Consider the following 21,342-nt stretch of genomic DNA (forward strand, 5'->3'; position numbering starts at 1 on the left):
GGAGCAGCACACACACACACACACACACACAGACACAGAGAGAGACTTTCTGCACAGCAAACAGCAAACTAGGAGGAAGGATATGAAGCGAGACGCTGCAGCGAGAACATAAAGCTGATCTGCTCTCAATCTGCAAACCACCAGACTCAGACTGACTCCATCTCTGTAAGTCTATAGTTTAGATCGCGTGTTGTGTTTGTGCGTATTTCTAAAATATTCTTTTTCAAAGAAATGTTTAACGAACTGTAGTATAAAATCTAAAACTGGTTTAAATTAGATTAATTTTCTGAATGTAGATGGATTGTGAATTTACCAAATTATAATTTGTGTGATGTTTTGATACGACAGGAATAAAATAAGTGTCATTCAGGTTTAGTGTTAGTAAAGAAGAAGACTACGCATCAAAGTGTGACTGTGGCTTTAAACCTAACATCAGCTTCAGTTATTTATCTGAAATACACACTAAAAAGACATTTAAGAGATAATGCAAACTAAGTATCAGTAAAGTAGTAAAGTATTTAATGATATTGTAAAGATTTTATAGAGGTGTCCATGGAGAAAGACAGAATTTGCTGTTAAATTTATTGCAAAATCAACGGAAGGCTTTTAAAAATGCATTGGACACTGTATGAAGCAACAAGTGTGTGTGTGTGCGTGTGTGTGTGCGTGCGTGCGTGCGTGCGTGCGTGTGTGTGTGGCACATTGATGTCCATTCATGTGTTACCAGGAAACAAAGTAGTCTGAGGCATTTGAACGTTTCCTCCATACTTTAAATTCATCTCCATCGTCCATCTCCTGTTTAAATGTCGCTCTTGTCATTGCTCTGTCGTTGCTTTGTGTGAAGTCAGTGTCCGTGCTTTGGCTCATTTGTTGTTGCATGTATGTGGTTCCTCCTCAGTTTCTGCACGGAGACTTCTGGCTCTGTCTCCTCCCCCACGTCCACAAGATGCATATGAATAGCTTATTAAATCAATGGAGTAAGTATTAAACAATATAAATACATTTCAACTCTTTCTTCGTAGACTTTACCCTGCTAAAGTAGCTCTGTGATGCACGTTTGATGTTGGAATATCCTGTTTGGACCGCCTAACCCCCCTCTTCTTCATGAGCCACAGAGCTCTAGTTCTGTGTTGTGTCTCCCATTCCTCACAGCTCTCAGCAGCAAACCATTCTAATGAATCTGTGCAGGCAAGCAGGTGAACCTTGAAAGCCTTGGAAATGTGTGTGTAGCTGCACATTGTTCTGAAATAGAAAGGCCTTGTCTCAGCATCCTGCCTCTCTCACCTTGTTCATAGAGAAGTGTTGTGTTACCTCCATGTTAACACATCCTGATCCGTGTTGGGTTTCTACAAATAATCAAATGTTTTCTCCGTTCTTTAGCTTGAATATTTCATGTTAGATAGATTTCTAAAGGGCCAGTTGTTTGTACCTAGACCCATTTTCCTGAATGTAAGGATTGCTGCAGTACAAACACGCATGAGACGCTCTGAGACAAAGCCTTGAATGGCAATATGGCATAAAATAATTTGGATTCTTCATTTTGCACGTCCAGGGCACTGATCTCATGACCAAAACAAAGACAGTTAGTTTTGTCTCCTGTCATTCTCACAAACAATAGAGGAGGATCGACCCTTTTGAACCAACACTTGAGTTAATGTCATGTTGACTCATGGTGATGTCAACGTGACTGTATGTAAACATTACTGTACATTTATGCTGAAGCACTGAGAGGTGTTGCTGCTTGGCGACAAGCTTCATGTTTGCAGTGTGCAGTTGTGAGCCGTCTGCGTTGTGTAACGCACAGTGAGTGAGTTAGAGCTGGGTTGCTTTTGTTGTTGGATGGATGGATGGAGGGGTAGAGACAGAACCTAATGAACTCTGGAGACATTTCCTCTGCTATCCATGCTGTTGCAGGGATTTGACAGGGAATCCCTCTGTCCTGGGATCACATTGATGATCAGCAGCCTAAGCCCCCCACACACACACACTCACACACTCACACACACACACACACACACACACACACACACACACACACACACACACACACACACACACACACAGATGGTGAAGGCACAATGAGGATAATCTGGGGGTGAAACTGTTGAATCCTGTGAACTTCACATCTTGGCCCTGTAGTTTCTCACTCAGCATCAGTTTAATATGGAAAGGGGAAGTTAGAGCTAAGGATTCCTGCTTCCTTCATTATGACAGCCTGCATGATTTAACCTGATTTAACCTGATTTATCCTGCCACACCAGTTGATCATTCTCTCTTTACTCTTTGTGGTCTGGAGAGCCTCATCAGGTTTTGCACACGGATGTAATTTGAGCACAATAATCCTTCATATCTCTCTCCTCCGTTCTCTCTAAACTCAGCTGTTGGTTCTGCTTTCAAATCTTCTAAATAGAAAAACATGGCAGTTGTTTGCAAATGTGAAATATTTGCCAAACCACCCACCCAAACCATTTCTGTATAAATTGGATGAGTAAGACGTTAGATCTTTAAGTGGTTGGGCACTTATGTCACCTATGCACTTTACATTCTTGCACACAAAGGCACAACGCGCTTCACCTCCACCTTACATCTCACTTCTGTTCAAGCAGTTGACATTTCTGCTGCTTCTTCTCATCAGCTGTTTCACTTTAAAGCGACGTGTTCAGGAATGTTATTAGCCTGTAGCACATTTCTCTCACATACTATAAGTTGACTGAACAAACAGTGAAGGTGGGCTCGTTCAAACAGCGGCTGAGGTCAGGGGGGGCGAGGGGGGCGGTGGGCCGGAGGACGGGACAGAGATACATTGTGCTCTTTAAATCATTTTGCTTTCCTCCAGTGTTTCCCGCCCACTCGTCCGTCTCCACAAGTGCCATGTTGTTCTCAAAAGTGATTTCTCTTTGTTAACACACAAAAGCGTTAGCACACAGCTGATTCATAATGACGAGTGAAGCGTCCCTCTGCCAACGTTCCCACCAGCACGCAATGTGTTTGTGTTGTGATTGGATGCCATGCATAGTCATGGAGGGATGCGTTTGGCCCGTACGCCCCTGAATGTTGTTGTCCTCCGAGGAGTCCAACCTCGATGATGCAACTTGTTTACAAAGTTGAGCATCGCCGACGATTTTTCAAGGTGGACGACGCAAATGGTGCAGATCCCATTACACAGCTGGCTGCCTGATAACCATGGTTACAGGGCCTCTTATGTCACGGTGTGGCAGTGGAGAGGGCACGGCACCCCTGGACATAACCTGATCCCCGTTCATAGAGTGCAGGGTTACAATCGCACAATGAGAGGCCGATCTGATGGCCGGTGAATTATTCAGTGATTGCAGAAGGTTTATGCAGTGTTGCAGTGTGAAATGTTTGTGTGTGACTTATTGTGATTGTGATGTCATTCTGTCTACTATTGACAGTCACTATGACTTTAAGGGAGCTATTTTAAGATCAGGTCATATTATACATACGTATATACATGCAGGCCTGGGATCTGATACACTGGAATTTGTATTGGTTGCACAGCCAGCAAAGTGAAATGAACATACGTGTTCACGAGGACGGATATTCAAGTCATTACATCATAGCTACATTATTGGTGTCACACTGCTTTTGGTTTCCAGTGTTCAAGTTGAAATGAATTTATAATGGGAGAGTTATTATGTGATCTAGTTTTCCTCTTAATGTTCTCCAGTCTTTGTTCTGAGACGACCTGGAGAAGGAGGCACAACAGAAGTGGGCACATGGGCACGATGGCTTATTTACTTTAGTGACCTCCATCACGCAGGCTGGCTGTGTGCTGGCTTCTGCTTCTGTTTGTATTTCAAAACAGAACATCAATCTAAACATAAATCTAAAAATCTGGCTCGTTTATGCCACATTAGACGATCAATAGGTGCAGATTCAGATCAATAACATAAGGGATTGTTAGGATAAATACATTCAGATTATTCAGGTTATTTTTGCTCTTCATCACTTCAGGACGTCACAGTTCCACATTAGTCAGCTCTGTTGTCTTAAGTCTTATTTGTGGAACGCAGAGAAACAATTTCACCGCCAGCATTTACTTTTGATAGATGGATAAAGTTAGTATCTTATTAGAATAAGGATAACTTAGGCCCTTTTGGCCTTGGGTATATTTTTAATAGTTTAAAAGTCCCATCATGTAGCACAGAGCACCATGCAACCACGGGGTACAGACTGTAGACAGCGTTAAAAGTGTAACCTGAGCTCAGTCAAAGTAAATGGAGAAACAAAGTGAAGTCATTGGAGCAGGAAACCTGTGACGGACACAACACAGCGTTTAGCTCCTCGCTTTGTTGTCTCTACAGATTCTCACCTACACAGAATGAGCGGTGATCTCTAATCCAAACAAAGCAAATGTGAAATATGCACAAACTATTGTGGCTGAAGTCATTAATTAACATTTAAATTATAATTTTCAGTAATTAATGATTACATTTTTAAGAATTGACACAATATGGACTTCTGCTGTATATGTGTCTCTCTCTCTCACACACACACACGCACACACAGCTGAAATCTCAAGACTTCAAGACACTCGTAAAAAGAATGTGTGTCAATCGGAGGCGCAGACTGTCGGTCTAGTATAAATGCAAAGTTCATGCAAACAGACTCACTAAGTCTCTGCTGGACGTCCACTTTGACTCAAGGATCGTCCACAAGGAGCGACTCTGTTATGATAACATCAACCTGAGCCCTTGGTTTGTTACATAATGAGAATTCATATCATTTTTGGATTTTGTCTTTGATTCGTCATATAAAGCTGTCCAAAATAATTTAATAGACAGAAAATATCACAATGTTTTCTTATTAAACAAAGCAAAGGAACCACAGGTCTGATCTGAATACAGCCTTGGTTACTTCCTCGTGTAGCTCTGTTCCCTCTTCAGAGCAGCAGGCTGACTGACTGAATACACTTCAGTCATAACTTCATAACTACACACAGTAGATCAGTCATGGTGTCCAGTCATTGCATTACCAGTGATGTCTGCCCTGTTCATCATGATAACTGGACGTGCGTGTGCTCATCTGTGCATCATAGAACACTGATGTAGCTGCAGGACCACCAGAAGAGAGGCTTTGACCTCCTGTGTGTTTGTATCAGAGTGTAAAGGAAGGTCAATAGTGCATTAGCAGGGAATGATTGCTCATCACACACACGTTACCCAGCAGCTGAGGATCGATCCAGTTTGTTGAAGACGTCATCCAAATTATTTCCGCGTCTGTGATTTGAGATGAAATCAGTCTGAAGCTGTGCAGTCTGGCCTCTGTACATAACAGAGTCTCCATTTGGAATGTCCTTGCAAAAACAGCGGCCTGTGTGGAGCCACAAACACCCACACAGGCCTGGGGTGAAATGCTGCAGCTTCACTGAGTAACATTACATTAAATGAAACTGGAACCGACAGAATATCGGTGCTTTGCTGCCAAGGGGATGGAAAATATTGGAGCTCTGCCCCTCACATAAGGTTCATTAATACCTTATGGTGCGTTACAAGCTTGTTCCAAACAAAGCACCTGATCTGTTTATTAGATGGGATTAGAATAACACAGGATGTATTGTCTCTTTATGTTCTGTATTTGTAAACGAGGCTCAGGGTTGCAACATGAACATAAAGACCAAAAACTCACTTTACTGCCCAAACATGCCTGAAGAATGGATTTAGAGTCACATACTTCATTGAAAAAGCCCAGTCAGCATTTTGCACATTTACCAAAACCTGATATCTGAAAAAAAATAAAAAAATAAATAATGGAAAAAATGTCACTTTTGGCAATTTTTTATTTTTTTATTTTTTTTAATTTTTTTAAATTAAAGTTTAGATGTGAAAGCAGCTTCAGATGAGCACATGGAACCCAGGTTGAGATCAAACGCAGCAGCAGTTTGATAACAATGATGATATTTAAAGTCACCACACAGTTTGCATGTCTGGCAGTCAGCGTTCTTTGGTTTGGTCCAGATGGCAGCAGGGCACAGAGACTGAGACTGGCTGATATCTTTCCTCATCCTTTGTGCTCCGCTAAGGCCTCTCTCCTGGCAACAGAGTATCAGTTATGTGTTCATACAGTTTGATCTCCTGCTGCTTAGCCTGATGGTCTCAGCTGTCAGGCCAGACTGGGATGTTATTGGTTAAAAAGCTTTGTGCTGCTCTGTAAAAGTTGACTCACTTCCTCTGCACTGCTGATAGGAATCACAGTGAATTCTATCCTCTCACTGCAAAATTGTCATTAAAATTGATTGTTTTAGCTTTATGAGTCATGGGAAACTTTGCAGTGTTTTGGGCAATTAGTGATTTTATGACTGACAAATGGAGTTCAAACCATTTCTGTGTGGGCTTGACGCCAGATCCAGGCCCATCTTCAGTCTGTGTGTCTGGTCCTGGATGTCCTGTATCGATCGTATGGTGAGCTGCTGATCTCTCATAACACTGAGCTCAACCTTCACTCCCTTTCAAAATGCTGCAGACGCAGACAGAAACTGTGGAGTTACTGTGGCTCTGAGAGTCTCAGCTCACTTTGGAAAGCAATTAACAGTTACTGTTGCTTGGCTGAGGCCAGTTAAAGTGCTTGGCTCCCGTGCTTTAGGCTGGAGCCAAGAACGTCACGACTCCGGGGCTATAAGGGAGATGAATGCCCTGCTGTGGTGAGGTTGCCCACTCTGTGAACATACTTTACTCCTGAGATCAGTGGGGCTCAAAGGATGCTCTTTCCCGCATTCAAAGGGAGTCACAATTCTAGGCTGCGTCCTTGGCTGTGTGTGTGTGTGTGTGTGTGTGTGTGGGCGGCACTTACCAGGTCTGCTGCGGAGTACGACTGGAAATAACACATCTCCTGTTTGTGCATGCACGGTTGATTATATTGAAGGTCTCTGGCAGTGTTTGCAGGCTTTGGTGCTTCAGTGTCATCAAGTTTATTAGAAGCTAACAGATCAAGCAGTTGGCAGTGTGAACACCTGAGTGAGTCACCGCCTACACACTATCAACTGATGTGAAGCTGCCTGTGTGTGTGAAGTGACATGTGTGCGTGCGTGCGTGCGTCAGCTCAGAAGTCACTCTGGATTCCTGCACACACACACACACACACACACACACACACACACACACACACACACACACACACACACACACACACACACACACACACAGACACACACACACACACCACCTCAGCTTCCTTCCCCCTACAGAAAAGCCTTGTGCTGACGGGACGGAGCTCTGGGGAAAAGTTTCACGTTGGTGTGAACAGATTTTTACTGGTAAACGTTCCTAACTGGCATTCCTTATCAACCGGCCGTACGTCAGCCGGCCCTGATAGCTGTGTTGATGCTCTGTATGGTCACAGCGGGCCAAAGTCACAGCCGGTTGTGATTGACGGTCTTATTTCCTGCGTGTTGCTTTCCTAACCTTCTCATTCATGTGGAGACGGACAGAAAAGATCACAGTGGCAGCTTTACTCTCTACAACCTCACTTTGCATTAAAGAAACATCTGACTTAGATCAGAGCTGTTAATGGAATTTGTGCAACCAAATTCAGGTGAGAGAGAGAGAGAGAGAGAGAGAGAGAGAGAGAGAGAGAGAGAGAGAGAGAGAGAGAGAGAGAGAGAGAGAGAGAGAGAGAGAGAGAGAGTTGTGTTATCCCTACTATTGTTGTTGAACTTTATACATAGACCCTGAGGTAGAGTACAAGTGGGCTGGAGTTGCAATGATGTCATAGAGTACATACAGAACTTACAGGATGATGTCAAACAGCAAAGTAGTGGGCTAGTACAAATCACATCATAGGTAGAGAGAGAGAGAGAGAGAGAGAGAGAGAGAGAGAGAGAGAGAGAACAGGAAAGGAAAGAACCAGAGAGAGTGTGTGTGTGTGTGCTCATAATGACACTGCTACAGATGATGGAGAGATGGAAAGAGAAAGGGGGAACATGGAAGGAGAAATGTGCTGCAAAACCCCTGGTAGTTCATCTGTCAATCATGTATTCACTCCAAAAAACATAGATTGCCGCAGCATATTGCAAACAAAGTGAGATTTATCTGGAAGAGTCTGACAGATAGAGAGGTGGGGGAGAGGTGGGGTCGTTTCTCTCTAACGCAGTCGCAATTGTGCAGCGATTGTTTGGTGCGGCAGCGAGGGAACAAAGGCAGCAGCATGAATAGCCGGGGTTGATGCCTTTTGCTTGATTGACACAAAACCCCCCCCTGCCAATTGTGTCGGCGTGTCAGCGTGCGCTTCCCACCGGCGTCACCGCAAAGGCTGTGGCTGCGGAGAGCGAGGCATGCTGGGATAAAGAAACTCTGACACTCAGCTGCAGTCACAACAGTCCTCTATGGCCGGAGTGAGGTCAGGACCGTCTGCTGCTGCTCGCCAGTCCAGTCCAGTCCAGATGACTGAAGAGACTCCACTAAAACCTCTGAAACTACAGGAATGTCATCTTAGACGTGTCCAGTCTCTCTCTCAGCCTTAGCTGGTAGCTTTGTTCCCCCAGTCTTCTCCTCACATATGCAGCTCTTCTCTAGTTGCTGAGGTCTTAGACGCCTTCTTATGTCACACAAACGTACATTCACTGAGACTAAATGACATAACATTTATTACTTCTGCATATTTCTTTGTGGTTCGAGCTACTTTGTCCTCAAAAGAACGTAAATGTGCAATTCAGAGAGGAAACTCAATCTAATACTTACATAGAATTCATCTCAAAGTGAATTCTTCTATCTCTTCTTCTCTTCTCTTACTGCCAAAAGAGATTCTGCCAGTGTGATGATTAACAAGTCAGATACAATTTGCTTTTGATTTTGTGTGCGCCTGAGCTTGGTTGTTGTATAATTTGGCGTATTGTCCTCAGTGCTCTCAGGATGATCAGCGTCAGGTTTAGGACCGAATGTGTTCAACACTTTATGTAAATCGCTGTAAGAAACACGTTCAGTCTCACCTTCTGCTGCTTTGTTCTCTGATATGTTGAGCAGCAGACTCTTATTAAACCTGGTTTACAGATTAGATTGATTGAAGCCCCACTCTCCCTGTCAAGCACAACTGGAAACTCACTTTAGATCAATCAATCACAAACACATTTCACCTTAAATGGATTTTAATTTCCATTTGAATTGAATATCATAAACAGGGGAAGGGTTTATTGTACGTCTTTCATTTTGGTTGTCACCAGATTACACAGGCGATTGATGATAAACTTCAATATAAAAATATAAAAACATCTACTTATACACATCTTCAATTATTCTAATCTGATTCTCTTTCATCTCTCCTGTGAATCCGTCTCAGATAATGAGCTTACACCTGTGTGTGTGTGTGTGTGTGTGTGTGTGTGTGTGTGTGTGTGTGTGTGTGTGTGTGTGTGTGTGTGTGTGTGTGTGTGTGTGTATGTGTGAGAGAGAGAGAGAGATCATTACTACGTCTCCGGAGCACAAACAGCTCACTTGACCGCTCTGCTCAGTCACCAAACCTTTTCTCCATCTTCTCCCGTTTCTATTCCTGGCCTCACATTATTCGCCCTCTTTTGTTTTACCGTGTTAAGTGGAGCCACTTTTCCTTGTCCTCACAGCCAATAAGAGGGAAAGTGAAACGAGAGCTTTTGTGAGCTTCTCTTTCATCCATCCGAGCCTTTTGTCGGTGCATAAATTGCCAGGTTTGGCTCCGGGGCTCTTTTGTGTCGGTGTGACCACTTTAGCAGCCGAGTGTGTTCCAGTCACTTCAAGTAGGGAGAGAGGGCCGTACAATATCTGGAGAACAATGTTGACCTTCATCCAAAACAATAGCAAGGCGACGTATTCTGCTATTATGAAGTTATGAGGAGTTTGTTTTGATCCATGCTGCGTTTGTTCTTAGATCTTTACTTTCATAACTTGTTTACATCAACACATGTAACGCAGGAGGACCAGGAGGGACGGCCTGGGGTCTGTAGGTTGTCCCTCCTGCTTATTGGGACTCTCTCTCCCTGCTTCACCTCTGCCTCACCTCTCTCTCCCTGCTTCACCCAGACTTGATGAGCTGAACTTGTCACAAAAGAGTTCAGGAGAAGATGAAGGGATCAAGTGCAGACAAAGACGGAAGAAGTCTTCAATTCTCTGTACAACACATAAGGGAGAAGGCAGAGCAAACTAAAATTAGAACAAAGATGGGGAGAGGCAATGTAGGATAACAAGACAAACAACATCAAGTCCAATGGGAAGAAAAGCAGGTGGAGGTGTAACGTCTGAAGTAGGAACTCACAGCAGGACGGAACAGGACGGCTCTGTGGGAGACATGCAGGGACGAGCTGCTGAGCATGACAGGAGACACGTGACTGACAGGCAGGAGAGGGAAAAGACAAACAATGGACAGACACACCAACACACATACACACACACACACACACACACATGCATGCATTTGGAGAACTGGGAGGAGCAAACAGGGACTAAACAGGATTATGACAGATTGAAGTGTGTTTAACCAGTTTAGAGCCTGAGGGTCCCTCAGGTCTCACTGGGGGGTCCCTCAGGTCTCACTGGGGGGTCCCTCAGGTCTCACTGGGGGGTCCCTCAGGTCTCACTTCAGTACTTTCATCAGTTGTATTTGGCATAAAAATGTACAAAATTAACCTTTTTTTTCTTCATAACAAGAAGGTGATCAGCACCTTCAGTCCAAAATTAAAGGTAATGACAAACTTCAGATCCTAACTGTGTGTGTGTGTGTGTGTGTGTGTGTGTGTGTGTGTGTGTGTGTGTGTGTGCGCGTGTGCGTGCGTTTGTGTGTGTTGGTGCTCTCCCAGCGGACATCTCCAGGATGTGTGATGTGGACGTGTCGTCCCTGGAGGTCACCAGTCCCACCCTGTGCGGTGAGGAGTCCTCAGACCAGTACAACCAAGTGGACCGCTGGCAGAAGCTACGCACGGCCGTCCGCAAGCTGGAGTTCTGGGAAAACTTCACTTCTGAGCTGATCGGCAGCGGCTTCTTCTCCAACGTCTATAAGGTATTCCCTCTGTCCTCTCCTGGTCGTTATGGATACCACTGCTTCTCTGCCAAAGACTCGTCGGGCGCTCCCCAAGTCACGGCACCAAACAAACCTTTGCATGCCAGGATGGATGTCTGCGGTGGTTTCATTTGACTCTGATGTGTTTCATAGGACTGACAGCTGAGATTACCATGTCTGAGTACCAGACCATTAGTGAGACAGGTAGACAGACAGGTGATCGTGTAATGAATGGAATCAGAATGTTAAAAGATGCTGTCAATCATTTAAATTAGTACAACTTTCCCCTGATGAAGAATTGACCTCCAAACCCCTTAATATGTAGAAGAACACACAACACAGCTTTGGCCTCCTAGAGCTTTGATCCCCTCATGTTAGATTACAGAGGTGCATCACAATCAAGGCAAAAGAGAAACAATGAGCCTATATAGTCTATATGTCTAAGAATCAGCTTTGGAGATGAGTGAAGTCGGTTAATGAAAGGAATTCCATCCCTAAGTGGACCTGTGGAGGCACGGTGGGGGGGCGGGGGGGGCGTTCTGCTCCGGTTGGCAGAGCCGTCACGATCAAACGTGTGTGAGCGTGCGTGACTCTGCGGTCAGTGCGGTCCTGGCAGCGCAGCAGTGGGATCCATAACAACGCGCTCTCTCCTGATTTGCCTCTGTGAGCCGACCTACGCGTGAGCCGTCATCAAAGCCTCCTTTGTCCCTTTGGGCCACTAATTGGGACATTCCTGCCATTCTGTGATTGGCCCACCAGCTTTAGAGGCCACGGGGGCGCTGTAGTCGTTTCCAACCGGGTCCTTACATAACTCAGCCTAACGCTCGGTGCAGTGGGGAGAGAACTGATTTCCATACGTTTAAGCTTTGAGGAAATGAGGTAGAATGAGGCCACGGGGAAGGATGAGAGCTTAGGAAAGGAGGAATCTACTGAAGATAGATTTGATTCAAGATAACAACAATAAACATGTGCTCTTGGTTTCCTTGATACATTTTGTGGGTCGACTTTAAAATCAGCTGCTAATCCTTTGCATCATCCCGATGCTGAGTTTTGTTGCTGCCATGAATGCAAACCATGCATGTGTGTGATGTTCAGGTGACACACAGTACGAGCCACAAGGTGATGGTGGTGAAGATCTATAAGAACGACGTGGACCAGAACAGCATCGTGCGTGAGATCAGCCTGCTGCAGAAACTCTCACACCCCAACATCGTCAGGTAACGTTTCAGCTCACCTGCACAGCCGTTTACCAAACTGTGGCAAAGCAAAGAGTTCAAGCAATGATTGAGGACTTCGTGTTTTCTGCACTGAAAAAGAGAGAAAGTACTTGAGAAATTCCCTCAGTAACACACACACACACACACACACACACACACACACACACACACACAAACACACACACACATCCTCTCCACTCACTTTCTCACTTTCATTCTCTTCTCCACATCTCAACTTTATGATCTGAATCTGCTCTAAACATTCATGATAGTCACACACAGATACAGATAGAGTTTATTCTTATTTGTCATTTAAGTAAAGACTGTGTGTTGTCTTGGCAACCATGCTCTTTCTGCTCTTGCATAGAAACACTTGCATCCCAAAATCCTCACCCTCATCCATCTAAAGCAACATTATGCAACGCACTGCTGCACATTTCCTTTATTCTGATGGCTTCATTCTGTTGCAGTGCAGCTGTGGTTCGCCTGAGTCGCTGCTGCATTTAATGTCAACACAAATGAAATTGGACCTTGGTGCGTTTTTATATCAGCCGTTGCTTCTCCAGCGGTGACGTAAGGCGTGAAGCCAGACGGGCACAATGTGTGCTTAAGCAATCTTATTTTAGCCATTTAGCAAGGTCACAGTGCTGAGGCTATCACACTGTGATCTATCACACACACACACACACACACACACACACACACACACCACGTACAGTACACACAAACCTGCTGCTCTGTGTGGGCTGGGACCAAACATTAGGTGTGTGTGTGTGTGTGTGTGTGTGTGTGTGGGTTGGTTGAAGCTATTGTTCCCAGGCCTCTGCTGAGTTGACTTTGATAATGAATGAAACATGCAGGACCTATAGGAGCTCTTATATCAGTTATAAGATAAGATAAGGCATCAACTGTTTAAGAACATGCATCATACAACTCCAAATGTTTAAACTTAACTATTAAACGTATACAGATATGAAGTTATGCATGACACAGTGACTTGTACTTAAAGCAGATCCACCACACATCAAACTGAGTATGTTGGTCATGGGAGCAGCAGTAAGCCTGGGAAAGCAAACATCTGAAGGCTTTTGTGAAATGACAGGGAGGCGTGTTTGTGCAGTGAAAGATGAACGTCTTCAGATTTCCTGTTGGCAAAACTCAGAACATTTGAAACCTGAAGCCACAACCACATGTAGAAAACTGAATGAAGGTTGGATTTCTATTGCTTTATTGTTGAAACGGTTGATTTCCCAGACTGTTGACAAAAGACCAAAACATTACAGTTGCTTTCAAATGCTGAATCCCCCAAATTAACATTTTAATCTTCATTATGAGCTCACTGATGTTGCCATAGCAGCAGCTGTTCCTTCCTCATCAGTGAATGCGTACAATGAGAGAATGTTGTATGCAGGGAAAATGAAAGAACATGTGTTTAGTGACGTGAAGGACAAACGAGTAAAGATCCCGGTTGTTCTGATTCTAGATATCTGGGGATCTGTGTGAGGGAAGACAAACTCTATCCCATCTTAGAGGTGAGTCCTACTCTTTTTCCCTCTTCTGTATGTATGTTCAAGCCAGTGAGCTTCTATTCTGTTCTATTCTATAACATCAGAATAGTGAAGCAAAAGATGTTTCCTATGTGTTCTCCATCACAGTTACACAATACATGAGGGGCCAGACTACTGATTGATTATAAATACTGGCAGATTATAATTAACTCCTTTTAATACAATGCAGTCTTGTATAACCAAACTGTTGCCAATAGTAACCATGGAGTGGACTCAGCACCTCCCTGACACAATGTCAACAACAAAGTGAATGTTATCAGCTTCAGAGGGAGATCTACAGCAAGGGTGTGACATTGAATGGTATTGGATTGTGTAGGTGTGTGTGAGTAGTTACTGAGTGTAAGCTGTGGTACATAAAGACAACAAATGAATTATTGTCTTCTAACCTTTATGTGTTCTTAATATTGGTATTGTTCCAAGTGTGCTTCTCTGTATTTGAGGAGATGTAAGTATTAGATGATGTACTGTATGTGTTCCTCCCATGTTTCAGTATGTAAACGGTGGCTGTTTGGAGGAGCTTCTGGCCAGGAAGGAGGTCCTACTCTCCTGGAAAGAGAAGGTGGACCTGGCCTGTGACATCAGCAGAGGAATGATCTACCTGCACTACAAGAACATTTACCACAGAGACCTCAACTCCAAGGTGAGACCGTGGGCCTGCGTCTGACTCTTTAGTGAACTCTGTAGTAAACACGCTTCGCCTGGAGTCTCACACAGACATACATTACATACATCACACGCATCTTCATCACCTGAGGTCCTCAGGTAACTCTAGTCCAGTGTGAAGAGGCCTCTTGCTGTGGGATCAGACTGCAGGAGTTGGGTAGCGGTAAAGTGAAACACCGGCACCGACCCATGAAGTCATTTCTCAGCTGGGGAAACTCTGACACTGGTAATGATTTGAGGGACTAAGCAAGCGTTGAACAGAAGAGGGTGAGACTCCTCCGGCAAAGGACACCTGTACTTCACAGGCACATTGGGAATGGGATACTCTTAACAACTCGATGACATAGTTTGTTTGGAATGTGGTCTCCAGAAGAGGCAGCGACTGAAGTGGGACACGGTGAGTGACGAGCCTCCAGCGGCCTAAGGTGGTTTCCTCCTTGAGATGGATCATTTGCACTTAAGAAACACCTGAAACTACTGAGTGAGTTTCTCCTCTGCAGTCCAGATTTCATGTGTGATGCAGTAGAACAGTAGTATAAGTGGAAGAAACTTTATTGGGTCAAATCATGCGAACATGTCAACCTGAAATGTGTCTTGCGTGCCCCTCTTACACACACACACACACACACGCTTTACAGAGGGGTCAGCGCAGGGCAGCCATGATATGCCGCCCCTGGATTTGGGGCGTTTGGGATGCATAAGATCGTCTCCGTTCTAGTTACTTTCCATCAGAACTCAAATGCACGGTGGTCGAGAACAAAGCAAGGTTCGCCGCCTTGCTCAAGGGCTCCTCGGTAGTGCCCTGGAAGCAAACTGGCAGTTGACCTTCTTGGTTCATAAAGGACTCTAACCAGCGATCCTCCAGTTACCGCCTCAAACAATAGCGTCTCCCTGTCGGGGAATTGAACCCCGGTCTTCCGTGTGACGGGCGGAGATACTGTCCACTATACTAACTAGGACCTTGTTAACTGCGCGTCCTGTATGTGTGTGTGCTGTGTGAAAGAAGAATAGGGTACCCCCCCCCTCCCCCCCCCAGCTCTCTCCCAGGCCGGTTGACCCAGAGGAGAGAGGGTGCAGGGCGGTAACAAGAGGAGCAGATGTGGAAACGCCACCCAAACCCAACATGCATAAATGAAACAGAAACCTTATCCAGTGGGTGTTTGGGTCTGACCCTAAATAGACCCCGAGGATAATCAGACCCCAATCCAAACTGCAGTCAACCACAACAAAGCATAAATAGAGACAATAGCAGGGTTGAACACAGAAACAAGCAGCTTTTGTTCCTGCAAAGAAAGTCTCTTGTCTTTACTGCACCTTAGTTCACACACACACACACAATTCGCATCTCGCCTCTAACAACACATTCAATGGTGTGCTAATCATCCTGCACCACGTGACATGAGCTGGTTGAATACATAATGACGCACAGACCTGAGGCAATGTGGTGAGACCCGGCTGCCTGATCCAACCTGAAGGAGAAGGAACCGTGTGGATCCAGGAAGACCTCGGCAGTGGAAGCTCAGTCAGTCAGGCTATAGAGACAGATCAGTGGATTTATATACACTTACAATGAAACACACACACACACACACACACACACACAGGGATAAGCAAAGAGATGGAGGATGGCTCATACAGTCAGCTGTTGAATTGATGAAGTTATTCCTGGACATGTATTATAATTTGATAGGTTTTGGTGTTTTTGTAATTTTGCCAGGCAAATATGATGAGAGCAGATTCTCCGTGTGGACATGTGGGTGTGAGAGAGCTGGAGCCTGGACTGAATCCTCCCAGGACTCATTTTCCTACATCATAAAACCAATTTGTGGTTTTGTTTTGAGCCTGTTTCAGTACCAGATGGCTTCGGTTTCATGGGCCAACAAAACGAACGCTAGAATGTTCCGACATTCACAGAATTAAAGGTAAAATTATACAGGGCAAACACAGCAGGGGCCCATTGTTGTTCTGTGGGTATGTTTGCATGTGAATGTGTGTGTGTGTGTGTGTGTGTGTGTGTGTGTGTGTGTGTGTGTGTGTGTGTGTGTGTGTGTGTGTGTGTGTGTGTGTGTGTGTGTGTGTGTGTGAGAGAGAGAGAGAGAGAGGGTGCAATCCGAATCTCCTGGTGGTTGCCAGGCTGCACTGAAGTGACAGTCAATAATGCAAAAGGAGGAGACAACATGGCAGTCAGCCATTGTGGTGTTAGTAGACTGTTGCTGAGTGTGGTTGCTGAACACCATGTTGTTGACACACAGACACCCACACACACAAACACACACACACACACACACACACACACACACACACACACACACACACACACGCACACACACTCTTTGTGTGAGTGCTGGGTGCCTGCTTCATGCTTCATGCTCCATCTACGTCACCCTAAGGCCCGACTCATTCACCTCAGGTTGTTCACATGGATTGACGTCACAGAAAAGGGGTCAAAGAACGTCCATCACATGAATCCATCACACAGATTGATAAGTGAAAGTAATTAGATTCAGACCATCATTGATCGTGACCTGATGTCATTTCCCACGCTGTGAATGAGCATAATAGTTTTTTTGTTTGTTGCTATTTGACTTGATTTAAACACAGATAGGTTTACATACTAACAAGTAAATGTTAGAATGTAGACAGGTCCTCTGAAATATTCTTTTTCTGTATTAATATAAGGGCTTTTGTTAAATTAATGGATTTAATTAATGGATTTTATTTATCATCTTTGTTTATCACTGGATTATTGTTTTTAATTATTTAGTTCTTTCTAGAAATGGACAATTTGGAAATCTCTTAATGTTAATTCAATCATTCAAAAAACTCTAGATCCATCCCATAATCTGCGTAATGCTCCACAATGCTGCCAAGATTCTATTTCCATTCTAATTCAGTTGAGAGTTATCCTGCTAACAAACAAACAAACCAACCGAGCAGCAGAAACATGACCTCCATGTTTCCCACTGCAGTATTTAAATGACAGGATGTTGACTTTCTCTCTGCATGGAAGCATTTCTACTCCTTTGATATAAGGAGTCCATTAATGGCTCCAGCAGAGTGATGATGGCGGATGCATAAACATATGATGAAACGTCAGGAGAGTTCAGCTGATTTAAGTGCATATTTCTTGGAGCCTGTTTGTCTGCGGCACACACAGCATCTCAGAGCTGCAGAGTTAGACATTATGCTTCTTATGAAACCATCATTATGAGGGAAACAGCCGCAAACTCAGCCTCATAGAGGAGCCTGGGAAGTGGGGCTCAACTCCATTTTGCAAGGTTGGTAAACCAGCGTAGCGTAGCAGCTCCATTTCTTTGGCTTCTGACAAAGTTCCACAATATCCAAAAGGCGAAACACATTCCACAGCTCCCTTGTGAATCTGCTGCCTCAGTAGCTCTGCCACATACTCCAATCAGAGTTCAATCTCTTCAGAACGATGGGGCCCTTTTGTATTTGTGCTTACAATCTTGTTTCCATCCCTGTTTATATGAACTTTTCGCCATTATTGGCCAAAACGGTTGCTTTCCCTGGCAGGAGAGGGGCCCGGCCTAAATTTAGCGATGTGGTCTGGGGCTGGTTTTTCCCACGAGAGCCTCATAATGACGGGCTACTGGATGGAAAAAGCCTCCGGTTCAATGAAAGCCAGATGCCTCCACGTCACATCCACACACACACACACACACACAAACACACACAACACCACAAATACTGACGAATGATTTAGATTGACAAACTCACTGCACAACACAGTGGTACAGAAATCAGCAGTTTGCAGTCAAAAAGAGATCTGTAATGCAAATAACACACACACACACACACACACACACACAGACACAAACATGCAAATCACTTCTCACACACCCGCATTGTGTGTGTACTGATTTGCAATTTGTTATTAAAAGGCCTGGCATACCTAAGTAACACAAACAAATGAGACCTGCATCACCTAAAGTGTAACCATCACCAACACACACCTGTGCCCGGTTGCATCTCATTGTTGTCATGCACCTGTAGTTGCTACTGTCCTCCTCTCATCACACCTCGGGGCCCTCAGCCTGTTCAAACACACACACACAGTACGCCCGGATGCACCTTTGGCCCGTTTGTTATGAATCAGACTCTGGCCCTTTGTGGCTCACCTTTGATCTAACAGCGCTTCACACACACACACACACACACCACAGCCGGTCAACCTGACTCTGTGTGGTGCCGCCACCAGCTTGGGTCAGGGGTGAATTATTTAGTTTGCTGGCCCTGACAACAGAGCCCCTTGAGTGGATTGAGAAGTAGAAAGTCTGATTGTCTGGTGCCTGGACGGACACTCTGTACCAGGAAACACACTTAAAACAACCCAGGGACTTTTTAATGATAGAGAAAGAGACAAAGGCAAACTATGAATCAGGATAATGGCTCAAATGTTCCCTGACTGTGTTACACCGCCCTCTACTGGCAATATGACTCATTGCATCTACTTCCATTGTGCTTCTCCGTCACCGCTGTTTACTCCAGTATCCATTTCTGTCTCACTTATCCGACCGAGTTGTTGTTGTTGTTGTTGTGTTTGCGTGCAGAACTGTCTGATCCGGCTGACATCTCGGGGTCGAGAGGCTCTGGTGACAGACTTCGGCCTGGCCAGAGAGGTGGTGGAGCTTCCTGTCAAAGACCAAGGCAGGAAGCTCTCCCTGGTGGGCTCGGCCTTCTGGATGGCGCCTGAGATGCTGAGAGGAGAACCGTATGACCGCAAGGTAGCACACACACACACACACACACACACACACACACACTGCTGCCAGCACTATACACTCTTGTCTACACACTCCTGTTTCTGCTCCATAAAATGTATAGAACTGCTGTTTAGAGTAGTGATGAGTAAGTAAGTAGAGATGGTCAGTATTGACAGTATTGATCCCAGACAGCTCTTTCTGCATGTATTAAGTTTTAAATCCTTCTACAACTGGAATAAAAAACATATTCTGCCTTGTCTTACATTGTTGACACTTGTCTCTGAGATTGTAACATTCAGTGTGAAACTGAACAGCTTCATCATGTGTGGCTGGCAGGTTGACGTCTTCTCCTTTGGCATTGTTCTCTGTGAAATCCTGGCCCGGATCGCCGCCGATCCAGAGATATTACCCAGAACACCGGTAACACTGAAGGAAACGACTGATAATCAGACACCACACATGCACACACACACACACACACACACACACACACACACACACACACACACACACACACACACTTAAAATGGTGCAATATTATGCTTTGGAAGTATATTTTGTTGACTGATTGCTGAATGATTCCAAGCTGCAGAAGTGAGATAAATGTGTGTGTAATGTGTGTGTGTGTGTGTGTGCTGTGTTTCAGGACTATGGGCTGAATGTGACTGAGTTCGGGGAGCTTGTGGCTGGTTGTCCTCAGCGTCTCCTGGAGGTGGCATCCAGCTGCTGTATGGTGGGTACAACAACAACAACAACAACAACAACAACAACAACAACAACAACAACCTTTTCATTTCAGGACTGACTCCTATTGACTTTCATGCTTTCTCCCTTTTACAATCAGATGGAGTCCTTCAGGCGGCCGGCGTTCACGGAGGTCCTGGATGAGTTAGGAGAGGTGGCGGAGAGCCTGGAGCCGCCGCCACAGTCCGACCTGACCACCAGCTGAGCTGCGTCCCCACCCATCCACCCGACCACAGGATAGGAGCCTCTGGGGGGTCTGTTGCTTGATTTGTGGAGACTGAAGGCTGGACTGTACCTGAGCAAAACATCTAAATCTTTCCCCCCTCTGGCATCATCATCATCATCATCATCATCATCTCTCTGCTCTGCTACATAACACATGAAGGCGGCTGAGCTGAGTCTTAACTGAGGTGGCACATTGTGATTCTGATGATATATTTTTGCAGATCGGTGGAAACTCTTCATTGCATTCACAGAGGCACATGGTTTGATGTATTTGTGTATATATTTGTAGTTTGAATCATAGGAGTGGATAAATGTGTCTGTTTCTGTTGCAGCTCTTATATTACTAAACGGTCTCATCCCCTCTCTCTTGGTTCCTTGTATTCTCTTGTGAATAGCTTTGTGTTTTGTAACCGACAACGCAGACGGAGACGTTTGCTGATCTGTTCTCTCTGCTGCCAGCCTGAACTCTCATTTTCTGCCTCTCTAACCAAGCAAAAGTGCATTTGTCAGCTGAGGAGGAACGTATTTCCCTCACTGGACCTCACTCAGATCCAGGCTGCATCAGAACGCACTGCAGCTGTGGACAGATGCAGGGTTTCTACAAGATTACTTCACTTTTTCAGCTCACAATTCACATTTAATCTCTGTTTACTTTCAATTTAATTAGCTACAACCACCTTTTCTCTCCATCCAAGCTTTTTCCAGACGCCTCTTCCAGAATGAGGGGAATCCTTAAAGCAGGTTTTCAAACATGGACTGCAGAGTTTGGTGTTGATGAAGTTGTAACAGACATATATGAGTTGATTGATTTATTAAGTGTGTACATATTGAAGCTTTTTATTTGCTGTCACCCTCTGGGGATTTAAAGGGCCCATATTTTTTTCAAGTGCACCAAAATGTACAATGTTTAACTCTGTGTCTTCTCATAGTGGTGTTTAGGCAGCTGCAGTATGAGATCATCTTTCTAGGCTTATCTGTGTATTTATCTGTCTTGAGGGAGGCATTTCTTTGAATGTGCCTCTTCCCACATTTACCGATCGTTATCTTCCTCATGCAGGATGAAGAATCTGTTCAGTGCTGCCACAGATAGACTGATGTACGTTAGCATTCAGTGGCTTTCAGATGTTGTATATACACATATTCTACTTTTCACTTCATGTTATGGTAAACTAATGAAACCTTTATTTTTCATTTTCTTTAATCTGCTTAAATAAATCATTT

At 44.6% G+C, this 21,342-nt stretch overlaps 1 protein-coding gene across 2 annotated transcripts; it reads left to right on the top strand.

Moving 5' to 3' along the window:
• LOC143013695 (dual specificity testis-specific protein kinase 1) lies at positions 1–21,342 on the top strand. Of its 2 annotated transcripts, XM_076167343.1 has the most exons (10): positions 1–165; positions 899–977; positions 10,781–10,980; positions 12,076–12,197; positions 13,681–13,729; positions 14,256–14,405; positions 19,000–19,173; positions 19,489–19,572; positions 19,799–19,885; positions 19,997–21,342. In XM_076167343.1, the coding sequence occupies exons 2-10, from the start codon at positions 947–949 to the stop codon at positions 20,099–20,101; spliced, it is 1,002 nt and encodes a 333-aa protein (XP_076023458.1). In that variant the 5' UTR covers positions 1–165; positions 899–946; the 3' UTR covers positions 20,102–21,342. The 2 variants fall into 2 exon arrangements, with proteins under 2 accessions (XP_076023458.1, XP_076023459.1); XM_076167344.1 differs by lacking the exon at positions 899–977.

The sequence above is a fragment of the Genypterus blacodes genome, unplaced genomic scaffold, assembly GCF_046128005.1.
Source record: "Genypterus blacodes isolate CSIRO-AG114 ecotype Tasmania unplaced genomic scaffold, CSIRO-AGI_Gbla_v1 ptg000158l_1, whole genome shotgun sequence".
In the NCBI taxonomy this organism is placed as follows: Eukaryota; Metazoa; Chordata; class Actinopteri; order Ophidiiformes; family Ophidiidae; genus Genypterus; species Genypterus blacodes.